We start from the raw sequence: 13719 nt of genomic DNA, 5'->3' as shown, positions 1-13719 counted from the left end.
AAACCCTTCACAGACGAGGTATTGTGTGATGTTACACCTCTGGATGTTTGCGATGTATTATTAGGCCAACCATACTTGTGGAGGCGACATGCTATGTATGAGTCAAGGCCTCGTGCTGTCATTATTTCTTTGAATGATTCATTATACAGGATACCGGAGGTAGCCCCACCTACCGCCACATCTTTGATCACTACCAAAAAAGGCAGCAAGCTCATATCACAGACCAGGAAATTCATCTGTCTGGTTCACTCCCAAAATAAGGGGAAGATCGTTGCTACATCCATGACCCCTGCAAAGGGTTCCTACACGCAGCAGCAGCAGCAAAGGGATACGGTCATGACAAAACACAGGAACAACTTCTCCTCACCCACATGGGTACCACACAAGTTTCAGGTGGGCAACAAAGTTTGGTTACATCTGCAGAAAGAACGCCTTACAAGAACCCATCAGAAGCTCAGACCACTCCGACATGGTCCTTACAGCAGTACCAAGGCTGTGGGGAACAATGCTTTGGAGCACAGCATTCCTCCATTCCTTCTCTTGCACCGAGTATTCAATGTGGACCATCATCGACCATGCTTCCCACCATCACTGGACACATCACAGATTGCAGGACAAGTTCAGCAGATGGAGGAACTCAACGCAATGGGGACCATTGCTTCCTAAGGGGGGAGGAATGATCCAGGTGGATGTTGGTGGCCACCCACCAGCCCATTTGGACCCCCACAACTGTCTCTTTCAGTCTTTTCAGTTTCCTAAATTGTAGCACAGTTTACTATTTTTAGCAGTTTTTTCGGGTCCCGAACTTCCGGAGCCGTTTTGAGGCCCTAAACGACGTTTTTTTGGGATTCTGGGGCAACATGGGTCGTAGACCAATGTTGCCTCCCAAAGTGGTAGTACTCGGATAGATCTTTCTAACGAGCTATCGTACGCGTCAAACGGAGATCGTATGCCAAAGTTACGACCCCGGGAAATTGATGTACCAATTTACCCAAACGGGGCCCACAATTTGGCGTTTCATCTTCTAGGGTTAGGTTTCGGGATGTGAAGGGTTTTCCATTGTTTCTCAACAATAAATAGGCCTTCGAGCCTCATTGTAATACAGTTCGGAACAGTTCAGAGGCATGTAGCCGCCACATCTCTTCTCAGAGATAAGCTACCATCGCCCTAGCTGGTTTCTTTCCATTTCTGTTTGTAAACATATTTCAGTATTTTACAGTAATGAAATGAAGTATTATTTCCGCTGCATCTCTGTTTTTATGGTTATCTCTGTAATCTATTGCGTTCCTGTTTAAATCCGGATCAAGATGTTCCAAGATGCTTTCACCGTGTCCATAAAGCCTTCTCTTTCAATCCATTGAGGAGAAAAACGAAATGGGATGGGACCCAAATCCTCTTCGTCTTCTAAACAGAGCTGTATTGGCTTGTGATCCGAGGACAACTTGGGCAGAATTTTTGTTGTTATGATTTTCTTATTCATGAGGAGGGATTGCACTAGAAAACGATCAAGCCGAGCAGAGATATGATCTGTTCCATTTCTGTTATTTGACCAGGTGAATAAGCCTTGGATTGGATTAAAATCTTGGAGATCCCAGAGCTGAGCAAGTTCCTCCACTACACCCACCATAGGGTCCTTGGAGTCAGAACCAACTCTTTTTTCTTTTGCTTTCAAAACAATATTAAGATCTCCAGCGAGAATGATGTTGTTAGGGGTTTCCTGTTCAAGAAATTCTGCCAAAGATTTCCAGCAGTCTCTTTTTTCTGAATAATTGACAGGTACATATAGATTGACTAGAGAGATAGATAACTTACTTGAAATGTGGGTTATTTCTGTATATATCCAGTGCAAGGTCTCATGAGTGCTGATGAGTTGGAATTGTTCTTCGTTCCAGAGCGTTGCCAGACCTCCCGAGGATCCCCGAGCGCTGACAGCTATGCCTGAGTTTTTCTTCCATTTTGATTTGCTGGTTTCTAGCAGGGCTTGTCCTGCTATCTTAGTCTCTTGGAGCATGAGGATATCAGTAGGTTCCGATTTTAAGAGGTCCTTAACTGCTTCTATTTTGGCGGGGTTCCCCAGTCCTCTGCAATTCCAAGAGACTAACTTCATTATTTACCTATGCTTGGGGTGGAGCCGCCCTTGGATGACCTGGGCCTGTTACTTCTTCCGATTGTCATTTCTATCGTGGATTGGCTCCCTTGTGTTTTGAGCCTTTCTGCTTCTTCTTCTCTTTTTTCCTTGCGGGATTTCCTTCCGGGTCTTTTTAAAGGTCTCTCAAAGAGTTCTTCCTCTGAGGACTCAGAGCTTTCAGCTGGCTTTTTCTTCGTGATTTCTGCATAAGTGGGGCTTGAGGGGCTGCCTTGGGTGACTTCGATGTGAATGTCTCCCCCTCCCTCATTGCTTTCAGGAGGGGTTTCCTCATGGTTCTCTTTTGCCTGGTCTTTGATCGGTGGATCTGGTTGCGCCTCCTCGGTTCCTTTTACATTTTCTCCTGTCTCCTGAGTTGGGATGACATTGTTCCTGTCTCTTGTTGCTGCGCTTTTTCCTATGACCTTCTTTGCTTGGGTTGTTCTCTGGACTAGGGTCCATTTCTCTCCATTCTGCTTTTCAGCCTGGTCCTCTGCTTTCTTCTTACAATTCTTGGCGAAGTGGCCGTAGCTGTGACAGTGTCTGCATTTAAAGGGGAGCTGCTCATAATCGAGCTCTTGGATGTGCGTCCATCCTGCCACCGTAAGCTTTTTCGCTTCAGGCAATCCTTCTTCAAGGTCCACTTCGACGCAGATACGCGCACAAGAATATTGGTCTCTTCTTACAGCCTGGTCTATATACTTGCCTAATGCGTTCCCAATAGTCTGAAACGATTTTTGGTTCCAGCAGTGAAGGGGCAGATGGGGGAGTCTTACCCACACCGGCACAGCAGATGGGACGTCTTGAGAGGGATCAAAGTCTGGGTTCCATTGATTTAAATACAGTCCCTGCGGCCCCATGAAATAGGGGCCATTTCTGAAGATTAAGCTTCTGTCTTCCGAGCTTTCAAAAACAAAAACGAAGTACCCTTTGCCCACGAAGTAACTCTTCACTCCGTTTTTTATCAGAGGTTGCCAGTTTCTTTGGGTCCAATCCTCCACGGATTTGGGGGAGGGCCATAGGCCTGTAAACTGGCCTATGAGGCCTTTTTCTGCCAAGTTCAGAGCAGCTTTGCAGGTGTCCTCCTCTGGCAGGGCAACAGAGGGTATCGAATCCATCCTTTTGATGAATTTTTGCTGAGTCGCAGAAGGAGACCGATTTGTTCCATTCGCTATCAAGTTTCTGAACGCTTTAACTTCGGGGGGCGGATCCGCAGGGGGGGCAGAGCTCTCAGGAGCCTCCATCTGGCTGCAGAGGGAGGGGCGAGGCTGTGCGCAGAGGCGCAGCAGCCTGAGCGACGCCGCAGACACTCAGAACCCTAGCTTGAGAGCGAAGGGTCGGGCCGCGCACAAAAAAACTTCTTTTATTTTTATTTATTATTATTATTATTATTAATTTTTTTTTTTTAAATAAATATATTATTAAATTACTTTTTAAAATTATATATATATATATATATATATATTTTATTATTAATAAATAAATTATTTAATTACTTTCTCAACCTATGATTAGTTTATATATATATATATATATATATAGATAGTTTTAATAATAATTATTAACTAATTTAAATAAATAAATAAATTATCTTTTTAATCTAACCATTAATCCTAACTTTTACCTTAATAACCTAATATTATATATATATATATATATATATATATATTAATAAATAAATATATTCCCTTTTAAACCAACCATTTTACCTAATTTAACTTATTTCCTTAAGAAAAATAATAATAATTATAATTATAATAATATTAAATTAATAAATAAGAATTTGACCTGGGTCCTAAGGTCTAAATGAGCCGTTAGTCCATTTAGCCGTTGGAGACTCTGCTCGGACTATTTAACATGCTAAGCTGGATCTGTTTCTTCAACTTGTCCTGACGATGAACCACACTAGTTGGTTCGAAACGCGTCGACAAATGTATGTCTACATGTGATTTACGCCGAAGTTTTTCTTTCAAATATTATGGATCACAGAAGCCTCAATTCAACTATGAGCCAATGATATTAGAAATTGCACTTCCATGTGTTTTTAAGTTTATTTGTTTGTTTTTTTCATAAATGAAAAGCATTCTTTCAAATTTGTAGATATAGGATAAATATATCAAATATCAAATATTTTTTTCATTTTAAAATAATAATTATAAAATCTAGAATATAATGATAAATTAATAAAAACAATGATAATGGTAGCCTACATAACAAAAATAATGAAGATTTGTAATAATGATACTAAGAATATAATAATGATAATTATTATATTAAATAATAATAATTAAAATAAGAATATAATAATGATAATAAAATAGTTATTATTCTAATTATTGTATTTTACTATTTTTATTTTTATTATTATTTAGAATATAATAATAAATTTATAAAAATAATGATAATTGTAGTTTATATGGAAAATTATCTAATACTATACAACTATAGTAATAACATAAAAATTTCCAAATAATTTTAATTTTTCCAATAGATTTAAAAGAGTGTGTATGCTTAAGATGTTGAATGCCTTAGAAGACAATAGTAGTGACCTTGTTCTTTATGGAGATTGAAAACACATATGGGGTTGGGATGGATTAGAATAGGAGGTATTAGAAAAATCTCTCATTCCAAACTAATCAATTTCTAAAACCAAAGTGATTGTACATAAATTCTAGCAATAACAATGTTATACACTTATATTATTCATGTAGTTCTCCTTCATCTCACATTTGTACATGTATGAACACGCTCACACCATAATCTTCTCCAAACCATTCTTGCCTACAAGTAAGGTTGAAATAATATCCATTTCATCAAGTAAATATAACCCACCTTTCCATGTGTATCTTGCTAGCTTGCTTGATTACATTGTAAACCATCTTCCCTAAGCAAAGTGTATGTCTTGATGTGAGTGGTCATAAGCAAGATAGCTAATTTGTATTGGATGAATTCCACTTCGTACTTGGTTACCCATCCATTCTTGGTAGCTATAATCTTGCCTCATGCATTAGTTTGTGATGGTTTACAACTACCTATCCATTTTTACTAGTTGTCATCGTGGCCCATGCGTTAGCGTAGGATTGTTTTGTAACTATTGATACTTATAAATGTCACCGTGAAACTAGCTTGCTTAAAACAAACACTTTATTTCCAACCAACCAAGTTCATTTTCACTCGACAAATATGCAAGGTAACACCAACTACCCTTATATTGCTAGAAACACAACAATCCACGTTGCACATAGAGTTAAAAGCACAAAATCATAAGTCTCTTCATAACCACTTAATGCTAAGAGTTTTTAAAAATGATGAGAGAAGTAGGATTCACTATACATACCGAAGTGGGGGTTTCTTATATTGGATAAAAAAAACCATATTCTCCTATTATATATCCCTATAGTGTATCTCTTTAGAGACAATTCATTCTTTGTTGTGGCACATTATGGATGCATCTGCATTGTAGAAATAGCATGATGAAAATAGAGTGCAATCCTCCATCACTAGAAGTAAGTTGGATAGTCACTTGCGAGGAAGGATGTTTCTCTATTTTTGTACCATGTCTACTATATGAAATTTCTCTGACTCAAATGAAGTCTATGCAATAGAGATATCCAATGTAAAAAATTATCTCTTAACCCGAATGATGGATTTTGAATCTATTGAAAAATACAAATAAATACATATTGGCACTCAAGTTTAAATGTTGTTTTACATGAAAGGCATTGTGGGCCATTTTGAAGAAATGTGATCAGTTTAAGAATATAGGATCCCAAGGTCAAGTGGCATGGGAAAGAAATATAGTGAAAAGCTTAAGTAAAATATGTAATTGTAGTGGTGCATATAGGTCACCCTAATTAGTCAACATTTTCTTAAATAATTGGTGTTGAATTGGCATTGGTAATGGAACATGTGCCATATTGACAAACTATTAAAACAATGATATGGGCAATGGGCATGCTAGCCATATTGATTGAACATTATTTAGTGATATGTGACCTATGTAATGGAGGGTCTCAAACATTGGAACAAGTATTCAATTGGCCAAAATTATGAGGGGGTATGGCCCGAGGTAGATGCACATGAATCCCAAAACAAACAAAAAGAAATTTTACACACTTTACATCACATAGCATAAATTTTATGAGGAGTGAAAAAATAATGTGCTAATGGTGGAGAGGGGCTTCTTTATTGCAGAAGATAGGGTTCACCCTCGTCAGCCACTTCTCATCCTTCTCTCTTAGAGATTTGTGGATGGTGGAAACCTCTTCTGTTATTGTATCGTCTCATAACTCTTTATCCGTCAAAGAGGCTGGTCTACACACAGATTTTCTGCTTCCATGGAAACTAGAAACTTGAACTCTTCTACTATAGCTCGATTATGAAAATATTTCTTTCCATTGTAGAGCTTGTTACAAAACAAGGAATTCCTTTAAAAATTGTCCCATATCTTGGAAGATCAAAGCTAGGAAAAATAGTTGCAAACCAAAATAGTGGGAAGGCGTCAAGTCAAAACATTATATGATATTTAAAGTTGAACTTCCTTTCTAGATCACAACAATGAGACAAATGAGAAAGAGACATTAGAATCCAAGAAAGACTCTAACTAAGTTCATGGAAACTCAGCAACAAGCCAAGTTGAGGTGGAATGTATAAAGGAGACCTATGACAATCCTAAGAAATTTGGTGCCCCAAATGTTTTTCTTAAAAATAATTATGAAAAAATACTCCTTGGGCTAATCTTCCAAAAGTGGCCAAGGGTAAGACATATATTTTTGGTGATTCCTCTGTCTCTTCATAAAATAAGACAAATAAACTAACTTCTTGGGGAGATCAGACAAAAGAGGAAGAACGACATAGGAATCCTAAAGGTGCAGACAAATTATGAGATTACAAATAGAAGAATGTTTCTCTAGTTACCACAAGGTCAAGAAGGAATTTTAGAAAACATAGGAGGACACTGAGGATTTTTAAAAACTTACCACAGGGTCAAGAAGGAATTTTTTTGGAATGGACTTAAATATGATATTCAGAAGTCTATGGAAAAATGTTTGGTTTTCCAACAAAATAAAGTTGAGCCAATTAAGACCCAGGTTTTGTTACAACCTTTAGCCATTTCAAGTCATCGTTGGGAGGAGGTCTCAATAGATTTTATCATAGGTCTACCCATGTCTGAAGGAAAGAGTGTCATAATGGTGGTAGTTGATAGACTTACCAAGTATGCACACTTTTGTGCATTATCTCATCCTTTTAAATCCAATACAATTGTTACTGCATTTATGGAAATAATTCAAAAGCTACATGGAAACCAAAAAATTATTGTAAGTGACAGAGATCCCATTTTCATTGGAAATTTTTGGATGGAATTATTTTCTTGTCTTGGTATGAAATTAACACATATCTCATCTTATCATCGTCAATCTGACGGGAAAAATGAGATAGTGAACAAATGTTTGAAATGATATCTTCATTTCTTTGTATCTGATAAACAAATGCAATGGGTCAAGTGGTTACCTCCAGCAGAATGATGGTATAACACTTCCTTCCATACTGCAGCAAAAATGACCCCATTTATGGCACTTTATGGATATCATCCACCATCCATCACATCATATTTAAGAGAAAATTCTAAGGTTCAAGCAGTGGAAGATCACGTTGAGAAACAACAACATGTTCTCCAACTCTTAAAGGATAACCTCACTTTGGTGCAGAATTGAATGAAACAATAGGAAAATCAACATCATAGTGAAAGAAGTTTTGATGTGGGTGACTGGGTATTTTTATGGCTACAACCATACAAACAAATGTCCCTCAAGAAAGCTAAGAAGGATAATAAATTATCGCCCAAGTACTATGGTCCTTACAAGGTGTTGCAAAAGATTCGTACTATGGCATACAAATTGGAGTTGTCTGTATCTTCCTGAGTACACCCAGTTTTCCATTTTTCATTTAAAGAATGTTATCAGTGACAAGATCTCAACTCAAACAGTGTTTCCAGAACTTGAAGAAGAAGGAAAAATCATATTTGAGCCTGAAGTAGTCACAAAAACAAGAACCTGACAACTATGGAATCAATTAATTTCAGAGTATCTCATTAAGTGGAAGAACTTACCCATTGAAGATTCCACATGGGAGGATGAGAATTTTATACAGAAGCATCTAGAACTACTCAAGTGTTGAGGACAACACTTTTTTGAAGGAGAGGGGAATGTTAAGTCCCTATAATATTAGTGCATTCCCCTTATTATTATTGTTAGTATATCCCCATACTGTTATTATTGTGTTCATGTATTCCCCATGTTGTTATTGTTGTACCCCATAGCAGCCCACTATTGTTATTATTGTGCCCTTAAATCATTATTGCTATGTAGGCTCTGATTATATTGTGACCCCTTAGACTCCTATATATTCCAAGGAGGTCTTATTATTTGTATTATCCAAAAACTGTTCATTTATGTGATATAAAGGAGGTTTCCCCCTCGAAGAGGCTATTTCTCAAGTCGTTGATCTATCGTTTCTTCTATTTTGTGATCTGGTTGCATAATAGTAGAAAATCATAAAGGCCAATGTTAGAGAATCTCAAGTCATGGAGTGGATGTAACACTCTCTAAGATGCTCCAACATAACAATGTTGCTAAGAAGTCTTTCAACTTCCTCTACAGACTAGATTCAAGGATGAAAATTAGCATTTGTAACTTGTATTAGAAGATTTGTTGATATATTTAGAGATTTGTGCATGTATTTTCAAGCATAATGGTGGTTTTCTATTCAAATTTTTTGTTGGAATGTGACTGTAAAATGCCAATTTCAAGTGTTTGTTGACATGACATTCTCACGACAATTTAAGTTAATTGTTTCCTTTATATGTATTGAATCTTATTGTTTATGATACATATTCTATCCATTTTACATTATAGAAAGGCATATGTAGAAAAAAAATATCATAGCCTATTTTATATCATAATATGTTTCTCAAGAAAAGGCTCAAGTTATGCCTTTGAATCAATTATTTCATTTTCATTTTCATTTTCATATAGTATCATTTGAAATATATAGTTATGGTTTAAAATTGATCTCTATGGATAACATATAAATCCATCTCTTCACTTTATTAGTGATACTGATTTGTACTCAAAGCCCTCACAAACCCTATAGTGATTTTTTATATGCATAGTATGCCAATATCTTATAGGAGAAACAATAAAAACACGAACACAAAATGTGAAAGAAAATTGCATAAATGATTTAATGAATGGAAGCTAACAAAGAATGTTCACGTGGAGAGTATATTAAGAAAATAAATCCATGTAAAATGAGAATGATTTATAACCTCTCAAGGAGAAGTGGATATATCAAATCTCTTGCCAGTAGAATGTATAACATAATCTTTCAATAAATGGAATTGGCTAAGTGGCTTTATCTAGATTTAGTGAATCGTGATTTCTCATCTTCACAGGCCTCCTTCACTAATCATGCTATCAATTTTGAAATTGCACTATCTCATACAATAGATGTATTTATTAGGATGATACAATAAAATATAGGTAGGAGTGGGATATTTTCTCATCCTATCCAATCTTGGAACCTCTATATACACAACAAAGAGGGAAGTTTTACACTAGAACTACTTCCCTGTCCATATACACTTTATGAAACTAAGTGTTAGAAAGTGATATCTCTATAACTTTCTAATTATCTTGAGAGAAAAAATTTTAACATGATAAAGAAAAATAGTCACAACAAATTGTGGTTTAAAATGAAGTTCCAAAATGAAGAGAAGTATGAAAGTATCTTCCATCCATTTTCAAAAATTTCAAATAAATTTCCATGCAGAAAGTTTGGCTACAAAAGAATACCAAGGTGTTGTATATCATTGATATTTATTCTTCAAACCAAATTTAATATTTTACTTTAAACAATGTTCAACATTATATGGCTATATAGCTTTGTATTTATTGATGTTTTCTATATTGGTATATATTCATTTGGATCTTGGACCATACCCACGTACTCCCATTTACATTTATTAAATCTACACGTTTTCAAGATTTTGAAAGGCTTTTCAAAACAAAGGCACACACAATCACAACTGTCCTTTGCTGAGTCAAACTTTCCATAACCTTTTTTGGCAAGCCTGCAACTGACATTCTTCTTGTATTGGCTGCAGGTGCGTGTACCACATATGCCAGAGAAGGTGATCCCATGATAGACAACGTCCCACGTCTCTGTAGACAACTTACCAAACTTGTAAAATCTGATGTCAGTCATGCTGGAAAATCGAATTGGGTTGTAACCACCTAAATCTGTATAGTGACAATAAGAAAGTTAGAGAAGTAAAATATAAGTACCAATACAGTCATGAAAGCCACCACCGAAAAGAGCCTTACATGGAGCAACAATCCATGACTGGGATGAAGTAAATATCGGACAACTAGGCATGATTGTGAGAGGTTGTAAGCAACACCGTTTCACTCTTTGCTTCTTGAAGACCTGCAAAACAAAGACCTGTATCAATTTAAGGAGACTAAGCCTGCAAATCCATGCTAAACAAAATAAATTTTCTCATCATTGTTCATGCAAATACCTTACCACCAATACTTAAGTCACACACCCAATTCAGCCACTCTTGAACATTCGTAGCCTCTTGTGCAACCACTGTATGAAGTCCTGAATACACCATCCTGCCACGATGGCAGCCCTTTTCACATGTTCAGCATCTGCATTGTTCAAAAATTTCTTGTCAAGCAGATCCATGGCGTTTCCGCTGTTGATTTGTGTTGCAGCCCAGGTGGGAAAGAAGAGCTCGCTGGATTTGGAGTCCTCGTCCATGTTTCTCTGCCCGACAATTATTTCCAGCAATGTCATACCGAAGCTGTAGACGTCGGCCTTGGCAGTGATGGGTAGCCCCGATAGCGACTCGGGAACCAAGTACCCTCTGGTTCCTCTCATGGTCGTCAAAACATGACTATACTCTTTGCCTAGGAGTTTTGCCAGACCGAAATGTTCTCCGGCTTGATGTCGTAGTGGATGATGCAATTTCGGCACTTCTCGTGGAGATAAGCGATTCCTTGGGCATTCCCCACCGTGATGCCGAATCGTGTTTTCCAGTCCAGCACCTTGAGTTGCTGTTCATCACTCTAGGTTCTGTGGAACAAGAAGGAATTGAGGGATCCATTGATCATGTTTGGGAAAATTCGAATTGAAATGAGAATTAACTCTGTCAGACGAAAATTCGAATTGAAATGAGCATTAACTCTGTCAGACAATTTAATATGGAATGGTGGCGGGTGGAAGGGTGGTGGAGGGTGGCGGAGCTAGAGAAAGGTGGCGGAGCTAGAGGAATTGCCAGTGACCGGAGCCAGACGTTTTTCTGGGCGGTGATGGAAACCGAGCAATTCCTCAGCCTTGTTAGACTACTCCTCTACAATCATCCTACAACGCTTTTGAATTTTAATTAAATCACTGCTTTTTCAAAGATATCTCCTGATGTCTTTTTTTATTTCAAATTAATAGATGCCTTCACTCGTGGCAGAGGCTCTAAGTCTCTTTTATTTACTTCACTTTTCAAATATTTTTTATTATCAAAATACATTTTAATTTAATGTTTTATCTAGTAATTTGTATTAACATAAATAATGTTTATGTAAGTTTGTTTTTTCTTTTATTTATCTGTGAAAAAATTAAATTCTTAAGTATGTATTTCACTTTAATTAAAAATTTGTATTTGTAGATATATTTTGTACTTAAAAATATGGAAAAAAAATAGTTTATATAATTTATAAATAAAATATTTGGAAAAAATAAGTTAATTTATAATGTCATGATTCTAGTGAAACATATTTAATTTATTTTTATGAATTTTTTATTCACAGTGATTTTTTTAATGAAAAGTATTCTTTCAAATTTATAGATATATAACAAATATATCAAATATCAAATATTTTTTTAAAATTATTTTAAAATAGTAATTATAAAATCTAGAGTATAATGATAAATTAATAAAAACAATGATAATGGTAATTTACATAACAAAATAATGAAGAATTGTAATAATGATACTAAAAATATAATAATGATAATTATTATATTAAATAATAATAATTAAAATAAGAATATAATAATGATAATAAAAATAGTTATTATTCTAATTATTGTATTCTATTATTTTTATTTTTATTATTATTTAGAATATAATAATAAATTAATAAAAATAATGATAATTGTAGTTTACATGAAAAACTATCTAATACTATATAGCTATAGTAATAACATAAAAACTTCCAAATAATTATAATTTTCCGATAGATTTAAAAGAGTGTGTATGCTTATGATGTTGAATGCCTTAGAAGACCACAGTAGTGACCTTGTTCTTTATGGAGATATAAAACACATGTGGGGTTGGGATGGATTAGAATAGGAGGTATTAGAAAAATCTCTCATTGCAAACTAATCAATTTTTAAAACCAAAGTGATTGTACATAAATTCTAGCAATAACAATGTTATACTCTTATAATATTCATGTAGTTCTCCTTCATCTCACATTTGTACATGTATGAACATGCTCACACCATAATATTATCCAAACCATTCTTGCCTACAAGGTTGAAATAATATCTATTTCATCAAAGTAAATACAACCCACCTTTCCATGTGTATCTTGCTAGCTTGCTTGATTACATTTTAAACCATTCCCCCTATGCAGAGTTTACGTCTTGATGTGACTTGTCATAAGCAAGATAGCTAATTTGTATTAGATGACATCCACTTAATACTTGGTCACCCATCCATTATTGGTAGTTATAATATTGCTTCATGCATTGGCTTGTGACGATTTATAACTACTTATCCATTTTTACTAGTTTTCATCTTGGCCCATGCATTAGCTTAAGATTGTTTTGTAGCTATTGATACTTGTAAATGGCACCCTAAAACTAGATTTCTTAAAAAAACACTTTGTTTCCAATCAACCAAGTTCATTTTCACTTAACAAAAATTCTAGGGAACATCAACTACCCTTATATTGCTAGAAACACAACAATCCACGTTGCACATAGAGTTAAAAGCACAAAATCACAAGTCTCTTCACAACCACTTAATATTGAGAGTTTTTAAAAATAAGAAGAGAAGTAGGATTCACTTTACATACCTAAGTGGGGGTTTCTTATATTGGATCAAAAAACCATATTCCCCTATTATATATTCCTATAGTGTATCTCTTTAGAGACAATTGATTCTTTGTTGTGGCACATTATGGATGCATGTGCATTGCAAAAATAACATGATGAAAAGTATAGTGCGATCCTCCATGACTAGAAGTAAGTTTGATAGTCACTTGTGACGAAGGATGTTTCTCTATTTTTGTACCACGTCTACTATATGGAATTTTTGTGGATCAAATGAAGTCTATGCAATAGAGATATCCAATGTAAAAAATGATCTCTCAACCTGAATGATGGACTTTGAATCTACTGAAAAATACAAATTAATACATAATGACACTCAAGTTCAATCATTGTTTTACATTAAAGGCATTGTGGGCCATTTTGAAGAAAAGTGATCAGTTTAAGAATACAGGATCCAAGGGTCAAGTGGCATG

General features: G+C 35.5%; 1 protein-coding gene and 1 pseudogene across 2 annotated transcripts; both read right to left on the bottom strand.

Moving 5' to 3' along the window:
- Positions 1–1291: 1291 nt before the first annotated feature.
- On the bottom strand, positions 1292–3369 carry LOC149220584 (uncharacterized). The gene is made up of 3 exons (XM_089387142.1): positions 2147–3369; positions 1813–2081; positions 1292–1731 (listed from the first exon to the last, which is right to left on the bottom strand). The coding sequence occupies exons 1-3, from the start codon at positions 3367–3369 to the stop codon at positions 1292–1294; spliced, it is 1932 nt and encodes a 643-aa protein (XP_089243268.1).
- A 6882-nt stretch (positions 3370–10251) lies between these two features.
- LOC149220583 (G-type lectin S-receptor-like serine/threonine-protein kinase SD2-2 pseudogene) lies at positions 10252–11393 on the bottom strand (annotated as a pseudogene). Its single transcript, XR_016248755.1, has 2 exons — positions 10510–11393; positions 10252–10357 (listed from the first exon to the last, which is right to left on the bottom strand). The product of XR_016248755.1 is annotated as a G-type lectin S-receptor-like serine/threonine-protein kinase SD2-2 pseudogene (transcript).
- Between the last annotated feature and the right edge of the window lie 2326 nt (positions 11394–13719).

The sequence above is a fragment of the Pinus tabuliformis genome, chromosome Q, assembly GCF_031772625.1.
Source record: "Pinus tabuliformis cultivar Carrire ecotype Pingquan chromosome Q, CPIR1, whole genome shotgun sequence".
In the NCBI taxonomy this organism is placed as follows: domain Eukaryota; kingdom Viridiplantae; phylum Streptophyta; class Pinopsida; order Pinales; family Pinaceae; genus Pinus; species Pinus tabuliformis.
The sequence above is the reverse complement of the archived record's forward strand: the minus strand, read 5'-3'. Positions and strand labels throughout refer to the sequence as shown.